Source organism: Rhincodon typus, chromosome 13 (assembly GCF_021869965.1).
Source record: "Rhincodon typus isolate 14 chromosome 13, sRhiTyp1.1, whole genome shotgun sequence".
Lineage (NCBI taxonomy): Eukaryota > Metazoa > Chordata > Chondrichthyes > Orectolobiformes > Rhincodontidae > Rhincodon > Rhincodon typus.
Window position 1 is genome coordinate 14802312 of NC_063344.1, and position 21355 is coordinate 14823666.

Sequence of the window (21355 nt, forward strand, 5' to 3'; positions counted from 1 at the left end):
TTGCAGTTTTACAACACCAGTGACAGGACGGTCAGTCGCTAGAGAAACCCAATTTGGGGTGAGATGTGGAGGGCTTATTTCTTGCTTACTTATGGTGTTTTGTTCAAGCATGCAGTCTATGAAAGGGTGATTGTAATAAATTCAATAGTCACTTTCAAAAGAGAATTTGATAAATACTTGTGCAGAAATATTTACAGGCTTATAGGGATTAATTGGATGCATCTGATAAAAGATTGAGCACAGGCACAATGGGACAAATGGTCATTCTGTGCTGTGTCATTCTGATTCTATGATTTATTTTTGCACTGGGGAGACCAGAAAAAAAGTTATTCTTTGTGAAAGAACTCGTCTCTGTATTGGGTAGCTTTCAACCTGGGTCCATCACAATGTCTGTCTGTTCTAGTAAAACTGCTCTCCTTAATATTTGAGGATTCTGTTAATAAAAGGCAAGGGGTCAGTTAGCTGAGCTAGCTGGACAAATGGTTTGTGATGCAGAGTTGAATTCCTACACTTAAGTTACCATGAATGACTGTCCTTCTCAAACTCTCCCCTCATCTGAGGCTTGGTAACCCTCAGGTTAAACTGTCATCAGTCATCTTTCTCCAATGAGACAGAAGCCCTACGGTCTGGTAGGGTAATGGCAATTTCACCTTTTTAATAGATGTTCTCATATTCTCTTCCTTGCAAACTCACAATATTAGACACTGTACCATTCAAACGTATTCTGGCTGAAGATTTCAGGATTGGAGGGAAGACAGATTCCAATATTGAAGTCATGACAAAGACTGAATTACACAGTTTTGAAATCCAAGTTTAACATCACATCCGAATTTTTGATTTAGATGGAAAGTTTCATTTAAAGTGGCCATTTTACCATAAGAGGCTTATCCTCTGCACAGCATTAATCTTAAGCCAATGCGCTTACTATGTTCTAGTGCCAATAATGCAGGCTGCTTTGTCTTAGATGGTATCAAGCTTCTTGAATGTTCAAGTGTATTGTTGGAGCTGCACTCATCCAGGCAAGAGAGGAGCATTTCATCACACACCTGATTTTTGCCTTGTAGATTCTGGACATGCAGAAAGTGATTCATTTGCTGCAGGATTCCTAATCTCTGACATTTTCTCTGACCTTATATGGCTAGTCTAGTTCAGTTTCTGGTTTGTTAGCTTTGAAAGGACAGCTATGTAAATTTAACAGAGGAAAAAGCCAGCAAAAGAAAAATCAGGATTAAATGGAATTGGAATTGGGTGTACTGGTCGTACTGGAGTTCCATTTGAAGTGTACAAGACGAAACAGACCAGTCTGAATGGTTTACGAGTTTTCTTTTTCCAGGATATTGCCTGGACTTGGAGTTAAATTGCGAGGAGTGACTACACAATCAGAGCACATTGGAATTTGGAAAGAACAGCCACAATTTGGTCAACATTTTCAAAATATTAAAGAAACAGAGGATAGATAGAGAGAAACTATTCCTGCTAGTTACTGAGCCTAGGACTATGGGGATAGTCAAAAATTAAGCCTGCCTTTATTAGGAAATGAAATCAAGAAACATACAAATACGGTTTGAGTTTAGAATACCCTTCCAAAGCGAGCAATTGATACTAGATCAATTGTAACTTTTAAATAAGAAGTAGTTTTTGTTTTGTTAGCCAAAAGTTTTATTCAGGGATTTAGGGCAAAGGCACACCTATGAAGTTAGGTCACAGCTCAGCCATAAGCTTATTGAATAGCAAATGGTCTTGGGATGATAACTGGCAACTCCTGTTCCAATATTCCCATGTTTCTTCTTGCTATACTTTTCTGCTTTAGTGGTCACTTTGCAGTAATTGCACTGGATTGCTTATCTGTGTGTCTCTTTCTTTCTCTCAAAGCAGTGTGCTCTTTTCTCCAATTAAGTTTATCTCACTGCATTTTTTCTCTCACCCTCGTTTCTTCAAGTTATGAAGTTTGGCGTCAAGCATTTTGTCTGCTTCTATCTTTTATCTCATTTGTTCATGTGATTCTGGGTGTTGCTGACTAGGCCAGCATTTAATGCCAATCTTTAATTGCCCTGGAAAAGGTGGTGATGCATTTTTAAACCATTGCAGTCTTTGGGTGTGTAGCATTGTTAGAAATTGGATTTTTAAAAATAAAATGCACCTGATCATTGATAAAAGTCTCTACCATCTTGTATGTATTCAAATCAGGAGATGATTATCTTGAATACCATAGTGAGCAGCAGCAACACGGGTGTAAAATTTCAATCATTCATTTCTATCCATTTAAACGATGGAAAGAATATCTGACGTTAATTTTCATCTCAGTGCCTCAGTGGATCAGGCAGAAGCCCAGTGTGATGCCCCACCCATTGCCTTCAAAGAAAAGTAAAGTTGGTGGCGTAAAACCAACACAGTACTTCCTCCCATGGGGTACGTGGACACTGGGTTAAGACAAAATTGGCGACTCTTGTTCAGCAGGCTCACATTTTCGTGACAGAGCTCCCCAAGGGAACTTGTTTGCTGCCCTGACACCCAAAAGGTGGGTGGAGTCAGCCCTCCAATTTACTAGAAAGAAATACAATTTTTGGCTTCAACAACATATTCTTATTTATTTGTGGGATTTGGACATCGCTGGCAAGATGAGCATTTACTTCCTATTCCTAAGCAATCTTGAGAAGCTGGTGTGAACCATCTTGTAGTACTGCGTCCTGTGTGTGGTAAGTGCACCCACCGTGCTATTCAGAAGTGAGTTCCAGGATATTGATCCAGCAGCAGTGAAGGAATGGTGATATAGTTTTAACTCCGGATGGTGAGTAACTTAGTGTAGTAGTGATATTTCATGTATCTGCTCTTTTTGTTCCTCTAGCTGGTAGAGGTCACAGGCTTTTGCATATATTTCTGGAGTTGCTGCAGTGCATCTTCATGGTACACACTGCTGCCATTGTGCAGTGTTATTTGAGGGAGTAAATATAACATGGTGGATGAGATGCCACATGAGTCTACTGTTTTACTGGATAATGTCAAGCTTCCTGGCAGTTAGTGGAACTTCACTGATCAAAGCCATTGGAGAATATTCCATCAGATTCGTGGAACTTTGTAGATGATGCACAGGCTTTGCTGAATTTGTATGTGAGTAATTTTAATGCTGCTCTTGTAGCCATAAGGGCTCATGTATTTTTAATAGCTAGTCTAGTTCTGCTCAATGATAACCCCCAAGATATTGATGGTGGGGAATTTGGTGGTGATAATGTCATTGAACATCAAAGGATGATGGTTAGTTTCTCTATTGTTGAAGATAGACATTGCCTGGCATTTGTGTAGCACAACTGTCATTTACCACTTGTCAGCCCAAACCTAGATATTGTCCAAGTCTTCCTGCATTTGAATGTTGACTGCTTCAGTGTCTGTTGCGAATGGTGCTGAACACTTTGTAATCATCAGCAAACATCTCCACTTCTGACCTTATGATGGGGGGAAGGTCATTGATGAAGCAGCTGAAGATGATTGGGCGTATGACACACCCTGAGGAACTCCTGCAGAGATGTTCTTGAGCTGAGGTGATTGACCTCCAGTAACCACAACCATCTTCCTATGTGCCAGGTATGACTCCAACCAATGGAGAGTCTTTTCCTGATTCCCATTGATTTCACTTTTACAGGAGTTTTCACTCCACACTTTAGCAACCATACCTATGGGTCTTTTTGAAAAGTGAGGGAGAAGAAGGTCCATTAAGTCCAGAAGCCTTTTAATGAAACTAGGCCTCTGTTTTAGTTGAACGGAGGCAGTGCATAAGGGTAAAGTCACAATGGAGGGATGGAATGTGTAGAGGACAATCAGGCTAATTTTTGTCTTTGATTTGCTTTGCAGGTGGATTTCTGGAGCTGCAGTAGTAAATGCCTTCTATTCTTCCAGCAGAAACCAAATAGGTACAACTCTTCATTAAAAATCTAATAGTTCCTTATTTGCATAGTTAAAATGAAATGTTTTCATGCTATTTGTGTTATCCAATTTACTGACTTTACTTTTACAGGTACAGTTTAAACTTAAACTGTTGTCAGGTACTGATTACAATAATGCTTGTTAAAAGGGTTGGCTCATTGTATTTTTATTTATTGGAACATAGAGGCCTGGCTACTACCCTTGAATAGTCAAAGGAATGGGATATCTGCATTTTGTAAATAGTTAATAAAGTATCTATAAATTCAGGCCACTTGGCCCATCTGTTCCATGCTGGTATTTAGGCTTCACATGCACCTCCTCCCAAACTACTTCATCTAAACTTATTGGTGTATTCTTTTCTTCCTTTCTCCCTTAAGGCTCCTTTTTATGTGCATCCGTTATTTACCTCAACCACTCCCTGTGAGCCCCACATTCTCACCAGTTTCTGAGTAAAGAAGTTTCTCTCTTGAATTCCACTTTGGATTTATTAATGATTATCTTGTATTTATAGCCCCTAGGTCTGCGCACAATTACAAATGGAAATATCTAGTGTGCATTTGCTCTATTTAACTCTTTCATGATCTTAGGGGCAGCTATCGGTCAAATTTCAGTTTACCCTTTCCTAAAGTAAAGGGCTGAATTCCTAGGTTTTATTCACATTGTTATCGAGAGCCATAACTTCGAAAAAGTTAAAATAAATTTCCCATTACCAGAAGTAAGAATTCCACAAAAGCATTATGTTTTAAGACGTTTACTATCACAAACAAGTGGAGATGGATGTATTACAGTGGTAATGTCACTGGAGTAGTAATCCAGAGACCTAGAGTGATAGTTTGGGGATGTGGATCCAAATCCTACTGTAACCCATGTTGAAATGGAAATTCAATCAGAATCTGGAATATTAAACCAGCATAATAACAAACACTAACCATTGTCAATTGTTTCTCAAGTGTTCTTCATACCATAAATCTGCTGGCCTGCTGATGTGGTTGAATCTTAACCATCTTTTCAGATGGCCTTAGCAAGCCACTGGGTTCAAAGATAATTGAGGATGGGCAATAAATGCAGACCCAGTCAACAAATCCCACACAGGTGACTTCTTAGTCCTTAAATCCCCACAAGTTACGTCTTAACAAACAGAAAGTCCGCTCTCCTCGGCATCCTACATACACACAGCAATCTGTTTCTCTGCCTGGTACAGGCTGTCTCTCTCCATGTCTCTGACACTGAGAGTCTGTGTCCAGATCGACCAGCTGGTTCTGTTTTTAGGTCAGTGTATGAAAACTGCACTTAATTCTCCACAGATTTCAGCCTGGGCCTCTTGTCCTAAGAAAATCATAGGATTTCCAATTTTATTCACACAGGTACAATTTGAAGTTAAATATTTGTCAGATATTGATTACGGTACTGCTTGTTGAAAAGGTTGGTTCATAGTGTTTTTATTTATTAGACTGTAGAGGCCTGGCGGCTACCCTTACATAATCAAAGGATTTGGATATCTGCATTTAGGGCGGCATGGTGACTCAGTGGTTAGCACTGCCGCCTCACAGTGCCAGGGACCCAGGTTTGATTCCACCCACGGTTTGTGAGGAGTTTGCATGTTCTCCCTGTGTCTGCGTGGGTTTCCACCAGGTGCTCTGGTTTCCTCCCACAGTCAAAAGATGTGCAAGTTAGGTGGATCGGCGATGCCAAATCACCCATAGTGTTCAGGGATGTGGAGGTTAGGTGCATTAGCCATAGGAAATGCAGGGTTAGAAGAATAGGGTAGGCGAATGGGTCTGGTGGGATCCTCTTCCGAGGATCATTGTGGACTGTTTGGGCCAAATGGCCTATTTTCACACAGTTGCTGTACGATCTTCTGTTGAGAGGGCAGATATTTTATCTGCTAATCTATTCCTGTCTACTTCATTCTTGTTTTATCTAGTTTCCCCTTAAATGGATTATTCATTGAAAACACTCCTTCAGCAACTTCCTGTTATGGAGTTATAGAGTCATACAACACGGAAGCAGACCCTTCGGTCCAAACAATCCATGCTGACCATAATCCCAAACTAAACTAATCCCACCTGCCTGCGTTTGGCCTTTATCCTTCCAAACATCTCTTACTCATGTACTTATCCAAATGTCTTCTAAACATTGCAACTGTACTTGCATCCACCACTTCCTCTGGAAGTTCATTCCACGCACAAACCACTCTGTTTTAAAACAAAAGTTGCTCCTCATGTATTTTTTTTAATCTTTCTCCTCTTACCTAAAAATATGTCCCTTAGTCTTGAAATCCCCCACCCTAGGGAAAAGACACCCGCCATTCACCTTTATCTGTACCCCTCACGATTTTATAAACCTGTACAAGGGCACCCCTCAATCTCCTATGCTTCAGTGAACAAAAAGTCGCAGCCTATCCTGCCTCTCCTTATAACTCCAACCCTCCATTCCCAGCAACGTCCTGGTAAATCTTTTCTGTACCCTGTCTAGCTTAATAATATCCTTCCTATAACAGGATGATCAGACTACACACAGTACTCCTACAGTGGCCTCTCTAATGTGCTGTACAACCTCAACATAATGCCGCAACTCCTGTACTCAAAGATCTGAGCAATGAAGTCAAGTGTGCTAAATGCCTTCTGATGCACCTTGTCTACATGTCATGTAAGCTTAATCACCCTCTTGGTAAAGAAGTTTTTTCCAAATTTCTCATTGGATTCAGTTATATTCCTAGTATTGGACTGCACCACAAGTGGAAACAGCTTCTCTATGTCTGCACTATCAAAATTGTTTCATAATCTTAGCAACTTTTGTCAGGTCATCCATAGGTCCTTTTTGTTGAAGGGTAAGAATTTAGCTTCAACCTTGTCTCAGCTTTTCAGTCTCAGTATCAAGACCTGTCCAGCTGGCATTAGCTCATTCAGCTCAGACCAGACATAAAACCTTTTTAATGTGTCTGGCCAAGTGTCAGATGGGAGTAATTAAACACAATGAAAAAATGCAGTTAGTACACTTCACATGTCAGCATGTAGAGTTCTATTGAAAGAAAAGGGACCGGCTTATGTAATTTTTTAATATTTTAACAGGTTCTGGTGAAGCACCTTTCAACATTTCGTTGCTCTCAATATATTATATACTCTTGAGTAAAAGTCGATCTCATGTAAAAGTCAACCACCTATTTTTGGCCAAAATATCTTGGATTTTCCATATATCTCGTGTAAAAGTCAACCCTAGTTTTTCACAGATAACAGATCAACATTTGTGAGTCAAGATTTTATCTTGTACATAAATGTTACGGTGAGGAAATGATCATGGGAACTGTGGGAGAGTCAAATGTCTGATAACTTTTTAAATCAGAAATAAAAGCCTAAAATGTTAGTTTGATAAGCTAAAACAATTGTAGATGAGAGAAGACAGAGGGAAATGGAAGAATTTGGCGTGAAAGTTTAAACCGCATCAGGTCAGAGTCAGGCACTTGTGGAATACTGTCATATGCTTAGTTGAGGTTTTGAAATTTATTCGTTTTGTGTCAAAATGCCATCCAGGAGAAAACAAAAAATATACAGCAGTGTTTAACCTGAAATTTGTTGAAGCTGCAGAGAAGAAAATAACTGTATAGCAGCAAGAAAATTTTGTTTCGGAGAAACTTGAGAGACTGGAGAAAGATATTGAACAAACTTCACGCAATGCCAATGCCAAAATGAAAGTGTGCCAACAGAAGTAAACCTGGCAAGTAGTCACAATTGGAGAAAAAGTCGCTGAGTGGATACTTGAACATCATCAAAATGGAAGATGTATTAGTCATGAAACCATTCGAATTCATGCATGAAACACCTCCAAAGAAGGATGGAATTTTGGATTTTAAGGCAAATGCTGGATGGTGCACAAGGTTCATGAGAAGGCATGACTTAGTACTTCGGCAGAGAATGAGATTGCACAAAAGCTTTGCGCTGAACTCAAAGATATTATAGTTTCACCAGTTTATCAGAAATTGGCAGAAGGAAGGCTACAAATTACTATGCATTGGAAGCATGGACGAAATGCCTATTACTCTTGAAATGCTGGAGTATCAAACCGTGAACCAAAAAGGAGAAGAAGCAGTATTGGTGAAAACCACTGGCCATGAGAAAAGTAGGTTTATTTTAGTTCTTTCTTGTTTGACTGATGGCACTATGTTAAAACCAATGGCTGTTTTTAAGGAAAACTCTTTGCCAAAGGAGAAATTTCCAAAAGTAATTGTCCGTATTCATCCACAAGGCTGGATGGATGAAGGTTGATGTAGAAAATGGATAAAGGAAGTTTGGAATTTACAACCTGGTGGACTATGCAAGGGAAAGAGTTTGCTCGTCTGGGACCAATTGAGATCACATCTAGTGAAGAATGTTGTTGATAATATCAAATCACATAACACTGCTATAGCTATAATTCCCAGCGGACTTAAGTGTTTTGCAACCAATAGATGTTAGTATCAATAAGCCATTTAAGGACATGATGAGAATGAAGTGGAATAGCTGGAGGCGTGATGGAGAAAAAACATACATGAAAGCAGGCAGTATGCAGGCTCCATCATTGCCACTGATCTATGAATGGATTGTTGATTCATGGAAGGAAATAAAAGCTGACACTATTTTTCAAATCATTCAAGAAATGTGGAATTTCAAATGCATTGGATGGTACAGAGGACGATTATCTATGGGATGACATAGATGAAGAAGAAGAAACAGATGATGTGCTATCTCTAACAATGGACAGCAAAGATGAAGAGGATCCATATGACGATATCATTCATCCTGATGATTATGAAGCTTTATTCGGTGCTGAAGATGTTGAACAGTGTGATTTTGCAAGATTTTAATGAACTTTTGTATTTGAATGTTTAATTTAAGATGTACCATGTAATTGTAATTTAAAGCCATATTACATTTTTGCTTCACTTTTTGTATGTATAAATAAAAGCTTACTAATTCATTTTTGTTTCTGTTGTCTTTATCTGGTAATTACCATAATTCATTGTATTTTTATTTTCCTTTTTGTTTAGCGATCAATTGGGCTTCTGCTAATGATATGGTATTTTGGACTGTAGCATGAATTTCAGCCCATGAAAAGTAGTATCTATATAATAGTTGACCCTATAAATTTAACCTTAAAAAATGGTCTAAAAAAGTTGACTTTTACGTGAGTATATGCAGTAAATTGATTTTATTGTTGTGGAGGTCCACAGTAAACAGTCGTTATTCCAAGCTGAAATCAAAGTTGCCCAGATGGCAAATAAAAGGCTATTATTGACACTTTGCTAACTCTTAGATTGTTAACAAAGTGTTGGGTGAATTTTTGCTTTTGGAGAAAAAGTGCATGCTAGTAGGACAGCCGTTAGAATCTCACACACTTTGACTTTTATGATGACTGATTTCAGTAACTATGCCTGCCTTTGATTTTCAAGAATTACCCAAGTTATAGGACAGTATAACTATCAGGAAAGAGATTTTAAAATTATGAAAGTTTTCAATAGGGTAGATGGAGAAATGATGTCTCCACGTGGAGTCCGGTACTAAGAGTCATAAAGAAGTGGTCATTAATATATCCAACAAGCAATTTAGGAGAATCTTCTTTACCCTGAGAGTGTTGAGAATGTGTAATGTTCCACTGCAAATTTTGGCTGAGATGAATAACATAGACATATTTAAAGAGAAGCTAAATACACACAAGGGAGTAAGGAATGGAAGGTTATGTTGGAGTGAGGTAGAGTTAAGTAGAAGGCTTGGCAGAGTATAAACACCAGCACAGATCTGTATTGCTGAATGGTTTTTTTTGCTATAAGCAGACCCTTACTTTCACATTCACTGACGTTTCCATCCTCCAGCTCCTCTTACTCACCGATCCTCCCACTTGCCAGCCTTATTCCAACTCTCCTGTTTGCCTGGAGAGACTGTCCTGCTCACTGATCTGCCTGCTCACACACCCCGCTCCCCTCCACCTCGTCAATCATCCTATTCATCGACCCTTTGTGCTCATGTCCTCTCACATCCATAGCTGCTCCATGCTCATCCCAATCCCTGCTGCTTGTCATCTCGTCCGCTCCCTGATGCTTCTCTCCAGCTCTTCTCCATCCTGTTTCCCTTCCTGATCCACCCAACTGCAGCTCCTCTCCCTCCTTCACTCAGCTCTTCCCTCTCATAGCTCCTCTTCCAGGCCCTTGCTCACAGCAAAGGTTTGGAAAAGGGAAGCAGCAAGCGAGAGGAGGAGAGCCGTGAGAGTCAGCCAGCAGGAGGCGGCAGTGAGAAGGAGGTAAGAAGAAAGTATTTGCATATTTCTTATTTTTAATTTTATTTGAGTTATGTTATCCTAAGGCATACAATTTTTCAACTGAGAGGTATAGTGTTTTAATTTTTTTTTTCTGATGAGCAGGGTCCCACACAGCCTAACTATAGTTTTTACATTAGTTGTAATAGGAAAATCTGATTGCTCAACATTGTTTTAATTAAAGTTGTAGTTATTGAAAATGTAAATAAAGCATTAAGAGAGAAATTACTACCTTTGTGAATGTCCAACTATTCTCAAGTTGACCTACTTTTTGGACAGAGAAAACAGCCTGATTGTTTTATCATTGGAGCAGGACGTCCGATTGTTGGAAGTCTGACAGAAGAGATCAAAAGCAACAAGATCTCAGCCAAAAATAAATCACAACTGGAGGAATCTTGTCTATTGGAAGATGTTTAAAAGTGTTCAGTGTCAACTTTCATAAATCTGTTTTTCTTGTTAAAGGAAGGAGAAACTTGCATTTATTTTGTGGATTCCATCACCTCGATATGTCTCAATTCACTTTGCAAGCAATGAATTGCTTTAGAAGTATACTCACTATTGGAGTAAAGGAATAATAGCCAAATTATGCACAGCAAGCTCTCAAGGACAGCAGTGGGCCAAATGACTAGATAATTTTTTGCAGGTATTGCTCGAGGCACAAGTATTGGTCAGAAAAACAGGAAGACCTCTTCAGCTTTCTTCAGTTATTCCAAACGATATTTGATATCCACCTCAAAAGACAAATGAGGCCTCAGCTTATCAACCTCACCCAACAATCCATTCTGTAAATGCACCTCAGTGGTGAGAAAAAATAATTTCTTCAGCATGCTGAGAAGTTGGGAAGAAAGCTACATCACACCTAAATCCAATGCTGCTTGTGCCAATAATTTCACTAACTTTAATTCCTGTGTACAACCACCATTGTGCTCTCCCAGCTACATTGCATCCCACTCCACCAAAGCCTCCTAATTAAAATCCTTATCCACGTGTTCAGTCCCTTCACATCCTCACTATTTCTGCATTGTCCTCCAATTCGTCAAACATCCAACATGTCTGTTCCCTCACAACGCTGGCCTCTTATATATCACTGATTTTCACCCATTATCATTGACTGCCTTGCCTTCAGTTTCCAAGTCCTTAAAACGCTGGTATTTTATCCCAAATCATCATCAGCTCTCAATCTCTCTCCTTTACAACTGCGCTTTTAAATTTACTACTATATCTTTCTCGGACACTATACTTGTAATATCTCCTTCTTTGATTTGGTGACAAACTTTGGCTAATTGTTCTTTTTTTTTATAATCAGGATGTGAACATCACTGGCTGAGCCAACAATTATTCCCCAGCCCTTGGTACCCTTGGGAAGGATCAGAAATCACATGACACCATGTTATAGTCCAACAAGTTTATTTGAAAACACAAGCTATTGGAGCCTTGCTCCTTCTTCAAGTGTTAGTGAGAGACGTGGCATCAGACACAGAATTTATAAGTGAAAGATTAAAGGGTCACACCACTGATGAGGATGTATTAAACAAACCTAAGATGCTGTTAAATCTTTCATCAGTTAGAAGGTTTTAATTGATTAATATGTATATGTTAATCCCCGAATTTCCAAGTCACTGCCTGAGAGAATTAAAGGTTTTATCGCTGTCTCCCACACACACATGACTCCTCTTCTCTTGCTGTCCCCACTCACACAGACATGCACACACACACACTCTCTCTTTCTTTGCCCCCCACCTCTCTCTCTCTCTCATAGATACACACAGACACTCACTCACTCACTCTCTCTCACACACACATAAACTCACTCACTCACATTCTCTACTGCACACGTACATAAATTGACTCACTCACACGCTCTTCCACACACGCGCGCACACACATGCACACATACATGGACAAGCACACACATGTAAATCTGTGGAGTGAATTTGTATTTGCTGATACATTGTATTTTGTTCAAAAAGCACACAATTTATAGACAGTCTGTCAATGTGGCATTTTGTAAATTCCTACTTTAGAAATAAAAGCAGCCTGACTCCAAACCAAAAACACTGATTCTAAACAAGGCCTCGTGCCTAACATGCATTGTATAACCTAAAATGTCACCTCTTGTTTACACTGATAAAACCATTAGTTCTCTCAGGGCAGTGACTTGAAAGAAATTTGGTGACTTGCATTTACATATTAATTAGAACCTTGTAACTGATTAAAGACTTAACAGCATCTTAGGCTTGTTTAGTACAGCCTGATCAGTTGTTTGACCCTTTGATCTTTTCTGAGTTTGATGCCACCTCTCTGACTAACACCTGGAGAAGGGGCAAGGCTCCGAAAGCTTGTGTTTTCAAATAAACCTGTTGGACGGTAACCTGGTGTCATGTGATTTCTGACCTTGTCCACCCCAGTCCAACACTGGCACCTCCACATCATGGCCTTGGGAAGATGGTGGTGCACTGCCTTCTTGAACCACTGAAATCTATTTGATGTAGGTACATTCACAAAGCTGTTAGGGAGGGAGTTCCAGGAATTTGACCCAATGGCACTGAAGGCACAGTGATATATTTCCAAATCAGGATGGTGATTGGCTTGGAGGAGAACTTACAGATGGTAGTGCTCTCATGTAGTTGCTTCTCTTGTGCCTCTGTACAGTAGTGGGCGTGGGTTTGGAAACTGTTGTCTAGAGTTCCTGTGAAACACGTTGGAAGGTTTTGTTATGATAAATCATAATCAGGATCAATCTAATATCCTGAAGCAGTACAGCAATCCAGGTTATGGTTTTCTTTCTAACTCTCATGGGCATCATTAGGGTAAAGACAATACTTAAATGCAAGTTGTAGTACACTCAACATTCAATCAAGCATCTTTACCTAGGGTCTACGGAATACTTCAGCATTTGTCCAAAATGTATGTCAGCTTTCCAAGCTAATGGAAATGATGGCAATGGTGCATCTATAATAAAACAAAAAGTGCTAGAGAAACTCAGCAGCATCTGTGGAGAGAAAAAACTGAATTAACATTTGGAGTCCAATATGTCTTTTTTGGAACAAAAACAGAAATAGCTGGAAAAGCTCAGAAGGTCTGGCAGCATCTGTGAAGGAAAAATCAGAGTTAACGTTTTAGTTCTGGTGACCCTTCCTCAGAACTGATGGTAGCTGGGAAAATGTCAGTTTATATGCAAATAATAAGGAGGGGGATAGGGTAGGGAGTAAACAATAGGATAGAGCCAGAAGAGAGAGAAGAAAAGTTCGATAGACAAAGGAGTTGATAATGATCTGGCTAGGAGGGTGAATAGTTGTTAATGGGGACTGTTAGTGATTAACAACAGTGGGTGTATAAAGGCAAGCTATGGGATAAAAAGGTCTGGTGTGTAGAGTAGGGGGCTAGGACATGGGAGAGTTTAAGCCCTAAAATTATTGACCTCTATATTGATTCTGGAGGATTGCAGGGTCCCCAAGTGGAAAATGAGGTGTTGCCCTTCCAGCTTGTGTTGAGCTTCACTGGAACGCTGCAGCAAGCCAGAGATAGAAGAGTTGGCCAAGGAACAGGGTGGTGTGTTAAAGTGGCAGGCAACAACTAGCTCAGGGTCTTTTTTGCGAGTAGAATATAGGTGTTCTGCGAAGCAGTCACCCAGTCTACACTTTGTTTCCCCACTGTAAGGAATCCACATTGTGAGTAATGAATGCAACAAATGTCTTTTTTGAAACTCATGTTCAAAACATTACCTCTATTTCTCTCTCCATAGATGCTCCAAGACTTGCTGACATTTTCCAGCAATTACAGTTTTTATTTCAGGTCTCCAGCATCCACAATATTCTGCTTTTAAATTAATATTTTGGGTGGGACCTGTGTTCAAGTTCTGCCGCAGCAAATGGGAGAGTTTAAACTCAAATTAATTAAATCTGGAATTATCAAACAAGCCTCAGTAATTGAGACTATGAAACTATCATTGATCATTGTGTAAATCCATCTGGTTCACTGATGCCCTTTCAGGAAGCAAATCTACCGTCTTTACTTGGTCTAGCCTACACGTGACTCCAGACCCACAGCAACATGGCTGAGTCACAACTGGTCTGGCAGCAAAAACTTGCCTTGCTAGTCATACCCACTTTCCATTAAAGGCTGGAAACATTTTAATGAAATGAGAGCAAATGTGAATTTATTGGGCTATTTTATGTTAGAGACAGTGAATGAGCATTAATTTGTCATGCAACTCCAGCTCAAGCCAAATAATGTCAGATCCCTTCTTGTGAAGAAGGAAATTAATTTTTCAAATATGCTATATTTTCTGTGGCAACCTCCATGCTTAACTTATACTGCCCTAAACTTGCTGGTTTTCTGAACTTACTATTTTAGCATTTTAGTCATTACTTGACTGTAGTGTGAATTCAATTTAATTGACAGTTGAAATTAATCTCAGTGCAGCACAGCATCTGTTGTCCAAATTGAAACCTTTTTTCCTTATCCCTACTGTTGCATCTCCTTCCTACATTCTTCTCTCCTTTGTTTCCTTCTTAATCCAAAATTTTCCAGTGGAGGCAGTAGACAAATGATCTCCCAGTTCATAGGTGTAAATGATGTACTTCCCCACATTTCCAACAACCTACCTTCCACTGTGAGCAAGATAACAACTTTGGGGAATAACATTGGGTGGCATGATGGGGACCAAATAAGTGCCATGACTGTCCCCTGCCTTTTTTCTTGGAATTGCACTAGCAGGGTAAGGGAAGCAGTAGGGTAGTCCTTCAAACCAATGGGCCAATTAAGATCCTTATGTTTCCAACTAGTGACGAAGTGAGGGCTGCAGAGTGAGCTGAGGTAGCCTAGTTGGAATCCCATCTGTTTGGATATCCTGGGGATCCCCTCCCCCTGGACATAGTGTTCCCCAGCCCTTCTTGTTTCCTCCCACTGTTTAGCAGGCCCAGGCAGAACCTGCGCCTTCACTTAGCTTTCCAGTTCCAGTGACTGTTGTTCAGCTGCTCTCAAAGGGAGCCATCATCTCACATGAGGGTAGAAATCTTGTCCTGAACCAAGTAACAGTCCAATTTCTGTTCAAGAGACTGGAGCTTCCAGACAGGCCTTGGGCCAGAGCAGCTACCTCTGCCCTCGTTTCAGATTCTGCCCAATAATTAACATTCTTTTCTCCAGATCAGAAACTCCTTTATTGGATTTATTAATGATGATCTTCATATTTGTGACACCTAGTTTTTGACATTTTCTTATGTTTACCTGAATTGAACCCTTTCATGGACATGAACTTCTCTAATGCATCATCCCTCAACCTTTGTTGCAATAAGCATTAGCCACAGCTGAATAGATTTACATAAATTAACAAACTGTGGTTGTGGTGTTAATAGTAGCTCAGTGGACAGCACTATCACATTGGATTTGGAAGTTTGTGGGAAGCCAAACCCTAGAGACTCGAGCACGTGGATTATCATTTCAGTGCAGTGCTGAGGGAGTGCCGTACTTGTCGAATGAGTTGTTACACTGAGGTCCCATCTGCCTCTTCAAGTGGATGACAAATCCCCTAAGGCACTACATGAAGAAGTGTCAGAACTGTTGGCATGGGGAAGGTGGAAGGCAAATGTGTGGAGGCCCTAGTTCAGGAGAGCAGATAGTATGAGCTGGAGTTTTAAAGGTTACAAAGATAGGAGGTAAGGACAAGACCGTTATAATGATCATTCCTCTTTCTGGTTATTAACTCAAGTTTATTTTATGATAGTTTTCCCAGCTGGCATTCTTCAACCACCTTTCTTTGAAAAAGGACAGCCAAGTGCATTGAACTTTGGTGCTATTGGCATGGTCATTGGCCATGAAATCACTCACGGATTCGATGACAATGGTGAGACCAACCAATTAGTTCTAAGCTTAAGAGCTTGTGGGTTTTGGCGCCGAGCTGGGATTCTACCAAACTAACCTGTATTCCTGATGTAGGTCGTAACTTTGACAAGGAAGGAAACCTCATGGACTGGTGGACTAAGCAATCAGCCAGGAATTTCAAAGACCTCTCACAATGCATGGTGTACGAATATGGCAACTTTTCATGGGATCTGGCAGGTGGACAACATGTAAGTCAACAAGTTAGAAACCTTTGTTACATTTATTTTTGTTTATATAGATTTATTCTGTACGCAGAAAAGGCCTTTAGACTCAACAAGGTTTTCCCAGCATTTATCCTCCACTCAAAGCTTCTTCCATCTTTCATCATTTAACTCTCTCAGTATAATACTCTATTCTGTTTTCATTTGTATGCTTTTACTTAAATGCAATGAAACCTATAATTAAATTAATCTGTTGTTTTCTTCACCGGTAATAGCGAGGTCCATATTCTCAGCACGCTTTTAATGCAGAAGTTTCTTCTGAATTTTTGTTGGCGATCTTCTATTGATGGGCTGTAGCTGTTCTCTTCCCACAAGCTAAAACCTTCTGTATGTGTTGACTCTTATCAGAACTTCCATAATTAGAAAAACCATAATCCTTGTAAACCAGTGTTTGTAATTCCCCAGAGTTTCTGTACCCCTTTGATGCAGTCAAAAATCACACAACACCATAGTCCAACAGGTTTATTTAAAAATGCAAGCTTTCATAGCTCAGCTCCTTCCTAAGGCATAGTGTGAGACAGAGGTTATAAGACACAGAATGTATAAGCAGAAAACCCTAAAACTGGCCGCCTCTTGTTGAATCATTAATCAGTTAGGATAGAGACTTCTGATTAAAATGCAAAATCCAGATTATTCTCAAGTCATTGTCACAAGATAATTAAAGGTTTTATCAATGTGTATAAGAGGTGACATGTCAGGTCAGACAATGCATTTTAGGTGTGAGGTCTTGCTTAGAATCTGTCTAGGTTTTAAACTGTGGTCAGGTTTTATTCTTTTGAGCAAAACAGAATGTATCTGCAACTACACAAACATCTTGGATGAAATAGTGCGCTCGTGTGTGTGTGTGTGAGAGAGAGAGAGAGGGATGCTCTGTATAAGTGCGCGAGTGTGTGTGTGTGAATATATAGTGTGGTGGGGTCACCTATAGTGTGACCAAGACCACAATTGCGGTCTTTCTCATGGACATGGAACTTCGCTATAAGCCTCTGCTCACCGATTTTGCGTTGTTGTGTATCACGAAGTCCACCTTGGACAACACTTGTCCGAAGATCGGAGGCTGAATCTCCTTGCCCCCTGAAGTGTTCCCCCACTGGGAGGGAACATCCCTGTCTGGTGATCATTGTGTGGTGTCTATTCATCCGTTGTTGTAGCGTCTGCATAGTCTCGCCAATATACCATGCCTCGGGGCATCCTTGCCTGCAGTTTATGAGATAGACAACATTGGCCAAGTCACTTTGATGCACTATATGTTGCACTGGAACAGGATGTCAGTGCTACTGTGCCTTCAGTAAATGCTCATTCCACATTTTCCTATCCTGCTCTCCATTGCACTTAGTTGGCGCTGTGACCATCTCACTGTCACCATTGGCTCCCTGTCATGCATTGTTCTGCTCCCTTGATCATGGGGAGTGTTAAACAGCATGAGAGATCAGAGCAGTGAGTGGGAGATGGGAGTGGTGAAGTGAGCAAATCATAATCCCAGGATCTTTAGCTGGTGTTCTGGGGATCAATCTCCCATGAAAGCTACAATCCTTAACTGCACTTTAGACTAGCAGAGTGGGATCACATTTAAAACTCTGCACATCAAAGAAACATTAGAAAAGGATGCATTTTATTGTTGGCGCTCCTGTTAAAATATTTTGGCGTTGCTCAATATTCATTGCTCATATTCTTTGATGCAAGCAGTTCCTGCAGCATCTCTGGTAGTAGCTTCCCATGCACTATGATAAGTGTATAGTCTATAATCACAGTGGCAGCAAACATAGCCTTTTTATAATACAATAAGCAGAAATTTACTTGGTCAGCCAAGTCTTGACTGATCAAGGTCAATACAAAATCAGCAATTGCTGGAGAAATTCAGCAGATCTGGAAAGATCTGTGGAGAGAGAACTCCTGTTTAAGCTTTCTTTTTGTGTGTTTCAGATCTCTGGTATCCACATTTCTATGCTTTATTTTAAGGTTCGATACAAATTTTGTACTTTTCAATTCATTTGGATTAATAACTGGCAATTCTGATTAAACAAGGAAGGTTAAGTAAGGCAAGTGAGAACTAATAGCAGCGACTCTTAAGGGACGGCTCATTCCAAATAAAGGTGTTAGCAACACAATAGATCACGTGCTTGCGGTAATGGAACAGAGTCATGTGAACTGCAGGTTTCATAACTTTGCTGTATTGCATAAATTATTTCATCCAAGATGTTTGTGTAGTTGCAGATACATTCTGTTTTGCTCAAAAAAAAACTGACCCCAGTTTAAAACATAGACAGATTCTAAGCAAGACCTCACACCATATAAGAGATGAGCTGTTGGAAGACAAAAATGGTGCCACCTGCTGAACTCTGTCTGGTCATTTTCCTGAAAACTGCATATTCCTTCTCTTCTCCCAAACCTCTGGTTCATCTCCTGACACTTATTGTCTAACACTCATTGGCATGGCCATCTTTATTGAGGTTCTATAGAACAGTTAGCCACATTGAAAGTATATTTTAACAAGAAAGTGTAGCCATTAAAGAAATGGAGTTGGTGAATAAGATATATAGAAATTGCAAATGCAAACAGGCGATTTGGTGCAGCTACCTTCCTAAGCAAAAATTCTAATCACACTTACCCATCTTCTTAAACCCTTAACCCTTGTTTTTCGCTAACCTCTCCAGCTTAATCACAAATGTTAACATAAAGCAAGAATTTCCTTCAGAGCTATGACTTCACCAGATATATAGCTAAATGGGAGAAGCTGTGTGCAAATTCCCAGCCTACCATTTCTACTTGGGCTACTAATCCAGGAAATGAATTTCATAACGGCTGATTCCACCTCCCTAACAACCATTGTTTCACAGTGAGAAGATCTGTAGTGGTATGAAAAATCACAAAAGCCAAAATTGAACATTCTTGAATGCCACTGCATTTGCTCATTTAATCTATGTTATGTTGTTGCTTTTCAAATTGCAGCTCAGTGGCATTAATACACTAGGAGAGAACATTGCAGATAATGGAGGCATCAGACAAGCCTACAGGGTGAGTCAACTTATGAATAACAGCAAAACTTACATTTACAGTGTATGACTGAAAAAAAATCCACATATTATCAAAGCTTTCCATTTTGCACTCAACAGGACTATTCAGATGAATGGCAACCCAACGGGAAAATCAACATGTATACTGAATGAGAAAAGAATGCAGATTGGTGGACAGGTGGACTCTGAGTAGTAGAGGTGTTGCCGTGGCGAATTAATTAATAAAAGATGATCAAACAATAATAGCTAGGGTTTGCTTAAGTTTTAAATAAGCGAGATTGACACTGGTAAGGACATTGCCTTGAGAAATTAAAATACACTCTCCAAGGCAATGTCTCTGCATTTCAGAATTCACTTGACAACGATTCAATAGCCTTCTCTCATACAGTATAAATATTGAGATTTTTTCAAATTATCCTGATGAATGAGGGATGAAAAACTTCAACAAGATGTGTCTTTTTCAACAATACTCAGGTTTAGGACTACCAAGCAACTATTTACAGTGTCTTTAATATAGTCAAACCTCCTGAGGGACTTCACAATTGGCTGCAAGCTATATAAAGAGATACCAGGAGGTGGGATCAAAAGTAGATTTTAAAGAGTGTATTTAAAGCGACGAGACAGATGAAGATATTCGTGTTGAATTTGAATGTGAGTCTTTGGGTTGTAAATACATTTCCCTTCAAGTGGTTCTCTTCAGTGTGTGAGCGTTGCTAAACATGTAATGTATTTCATTTAATGTGGAAATTGAAACAGTTGTCAGGTTTGTGCATTGGTGTCACTTTGCAATCACTTGGCTGGTTAACAGTGCAGATACTGGAACTGGAACCCTATCCAGTGTTGCAGTCAGCTGATGGAATTGCTATTTAGCACGACAGTTTGTGACATGATAGAGACTGAGCAGTACCAATCTGAAGAAGAAAAGTGGATTCATTTTACACATTGGGCTGCAGGGAGTAATTGGGTGGCCCATATACCTTTGGCTTTGTTGAGGCTTCTATGGTCAAGTAATGGTCTCTGAAGGGCCTTAACCAGCTCCTGCTGGATTTTTACCCAAGCCTGGGCAAAACCCATGTCCTTCCAAGCACTTCCTTATCAGAAACCCAGCAGTTGCTGTTGAGTAAACAAGTGTTGGGCAGGTACACCTTCTTTGCAGGCGCTTTCTCTCCTGCACCCAACAAAGATACTCCCATTTCCCCTCCGCAGCCATCATCCCCGAGATCCTTATTGAACATGCTCCCCACCCCTTAATCAAATTCTGTCCTCTTGAACCTGTCCTCACCCACCCCCTCACCCTAATTTCCCCACTCACTGAGACCCCTGGCCCCAGATTTGTGGGTGGGCCTGCCTGTAATCCCAGCAGTGACCGCTGCCTCTGGCTAGTGCTGCGGTGTCAATGAAGCTGCTGGCCATCCAGTTTGAGGGGGGCTTCATAGAATCATAGAATCCCTACAGTGTGGGAGCAGGCCATTCGGCCTACTGAGTCTATACCGACCCACCAAAAAGTGGACGACTCCCAATTAAGACAACAAGGTGCAGGGCTGGATGAACACAGCAGGCCAAGCAGCATCATAGGAGCAGAGAGGCTGACGTTTCGGGCCTAGACCCTTCATCAGAAAAGGGGGAGGGGAAGGGGGTTTTGAAATAAATAGGGAGAGAGTGGGAGGCGGATAGAAGAGGGATAGAGGAGAGGATAGGTGGAGAGGAAACAAACAGGTCGAAGAGGCGGGGATGGGGCCAGGAAAGGTGAGTGTAGGTAGGGAGTTAGGAAGGGGATAGGTCAGTCCAGGGAGGACGGACAGGTCAAGGGGGCGGGATGAGGTTGGTCGGTAGGAGATGGAGGTGCGGCTTGAGGTGGGAGGAGGGGATAGGTGGGAGGAAGAACAGGTTAGGGAGGCAGGGACGAGTTGGACTGGTTTTGGGATGCGGTGGGGGGAGGGGAGATTTTGAAACTTGTGAAATCCACATTGATACCATTGGGCTGCAGGGTTCCCAAGCGGAATATGAGTTGCTGTTCCTGCTCCCGCCCCCTTG

The 21355-nt window shown here is 40.6% G+C and overlaps 1 protein-coding gene across 3 annotated transcripts in view; it reads left to right on the forward strand.

Annotated features, from left to right (window-relative positions):
* The window catches only part of LOC109918227 (neprilysin), a 175322-nt gene that overhangs the window by 139840 nt on the left and 14127 nt on the right, over nt 1–21355 (forward strand). For all 3 annotated transcript variants that reach the window (XM_048604661.1, XM_048604660.1, XM_048604662.1), the window contains 4 exons: nt 3847–3905; nt 15929–16048; nt 16141–16274; nt 19257–19322. In XM_048604661.1, coding sequence (XP_048460618.1) covers nt 3847–3905; nt 15929–16048; nt 16141–16274; nt 19257–19322 — 379 coding nt within the window. The remainder of the gene's footprint in view (nt 1–3846; nt 3906–15928; nt 16049–16140; nt 16275–19256; nt 19323–21355) is intronic.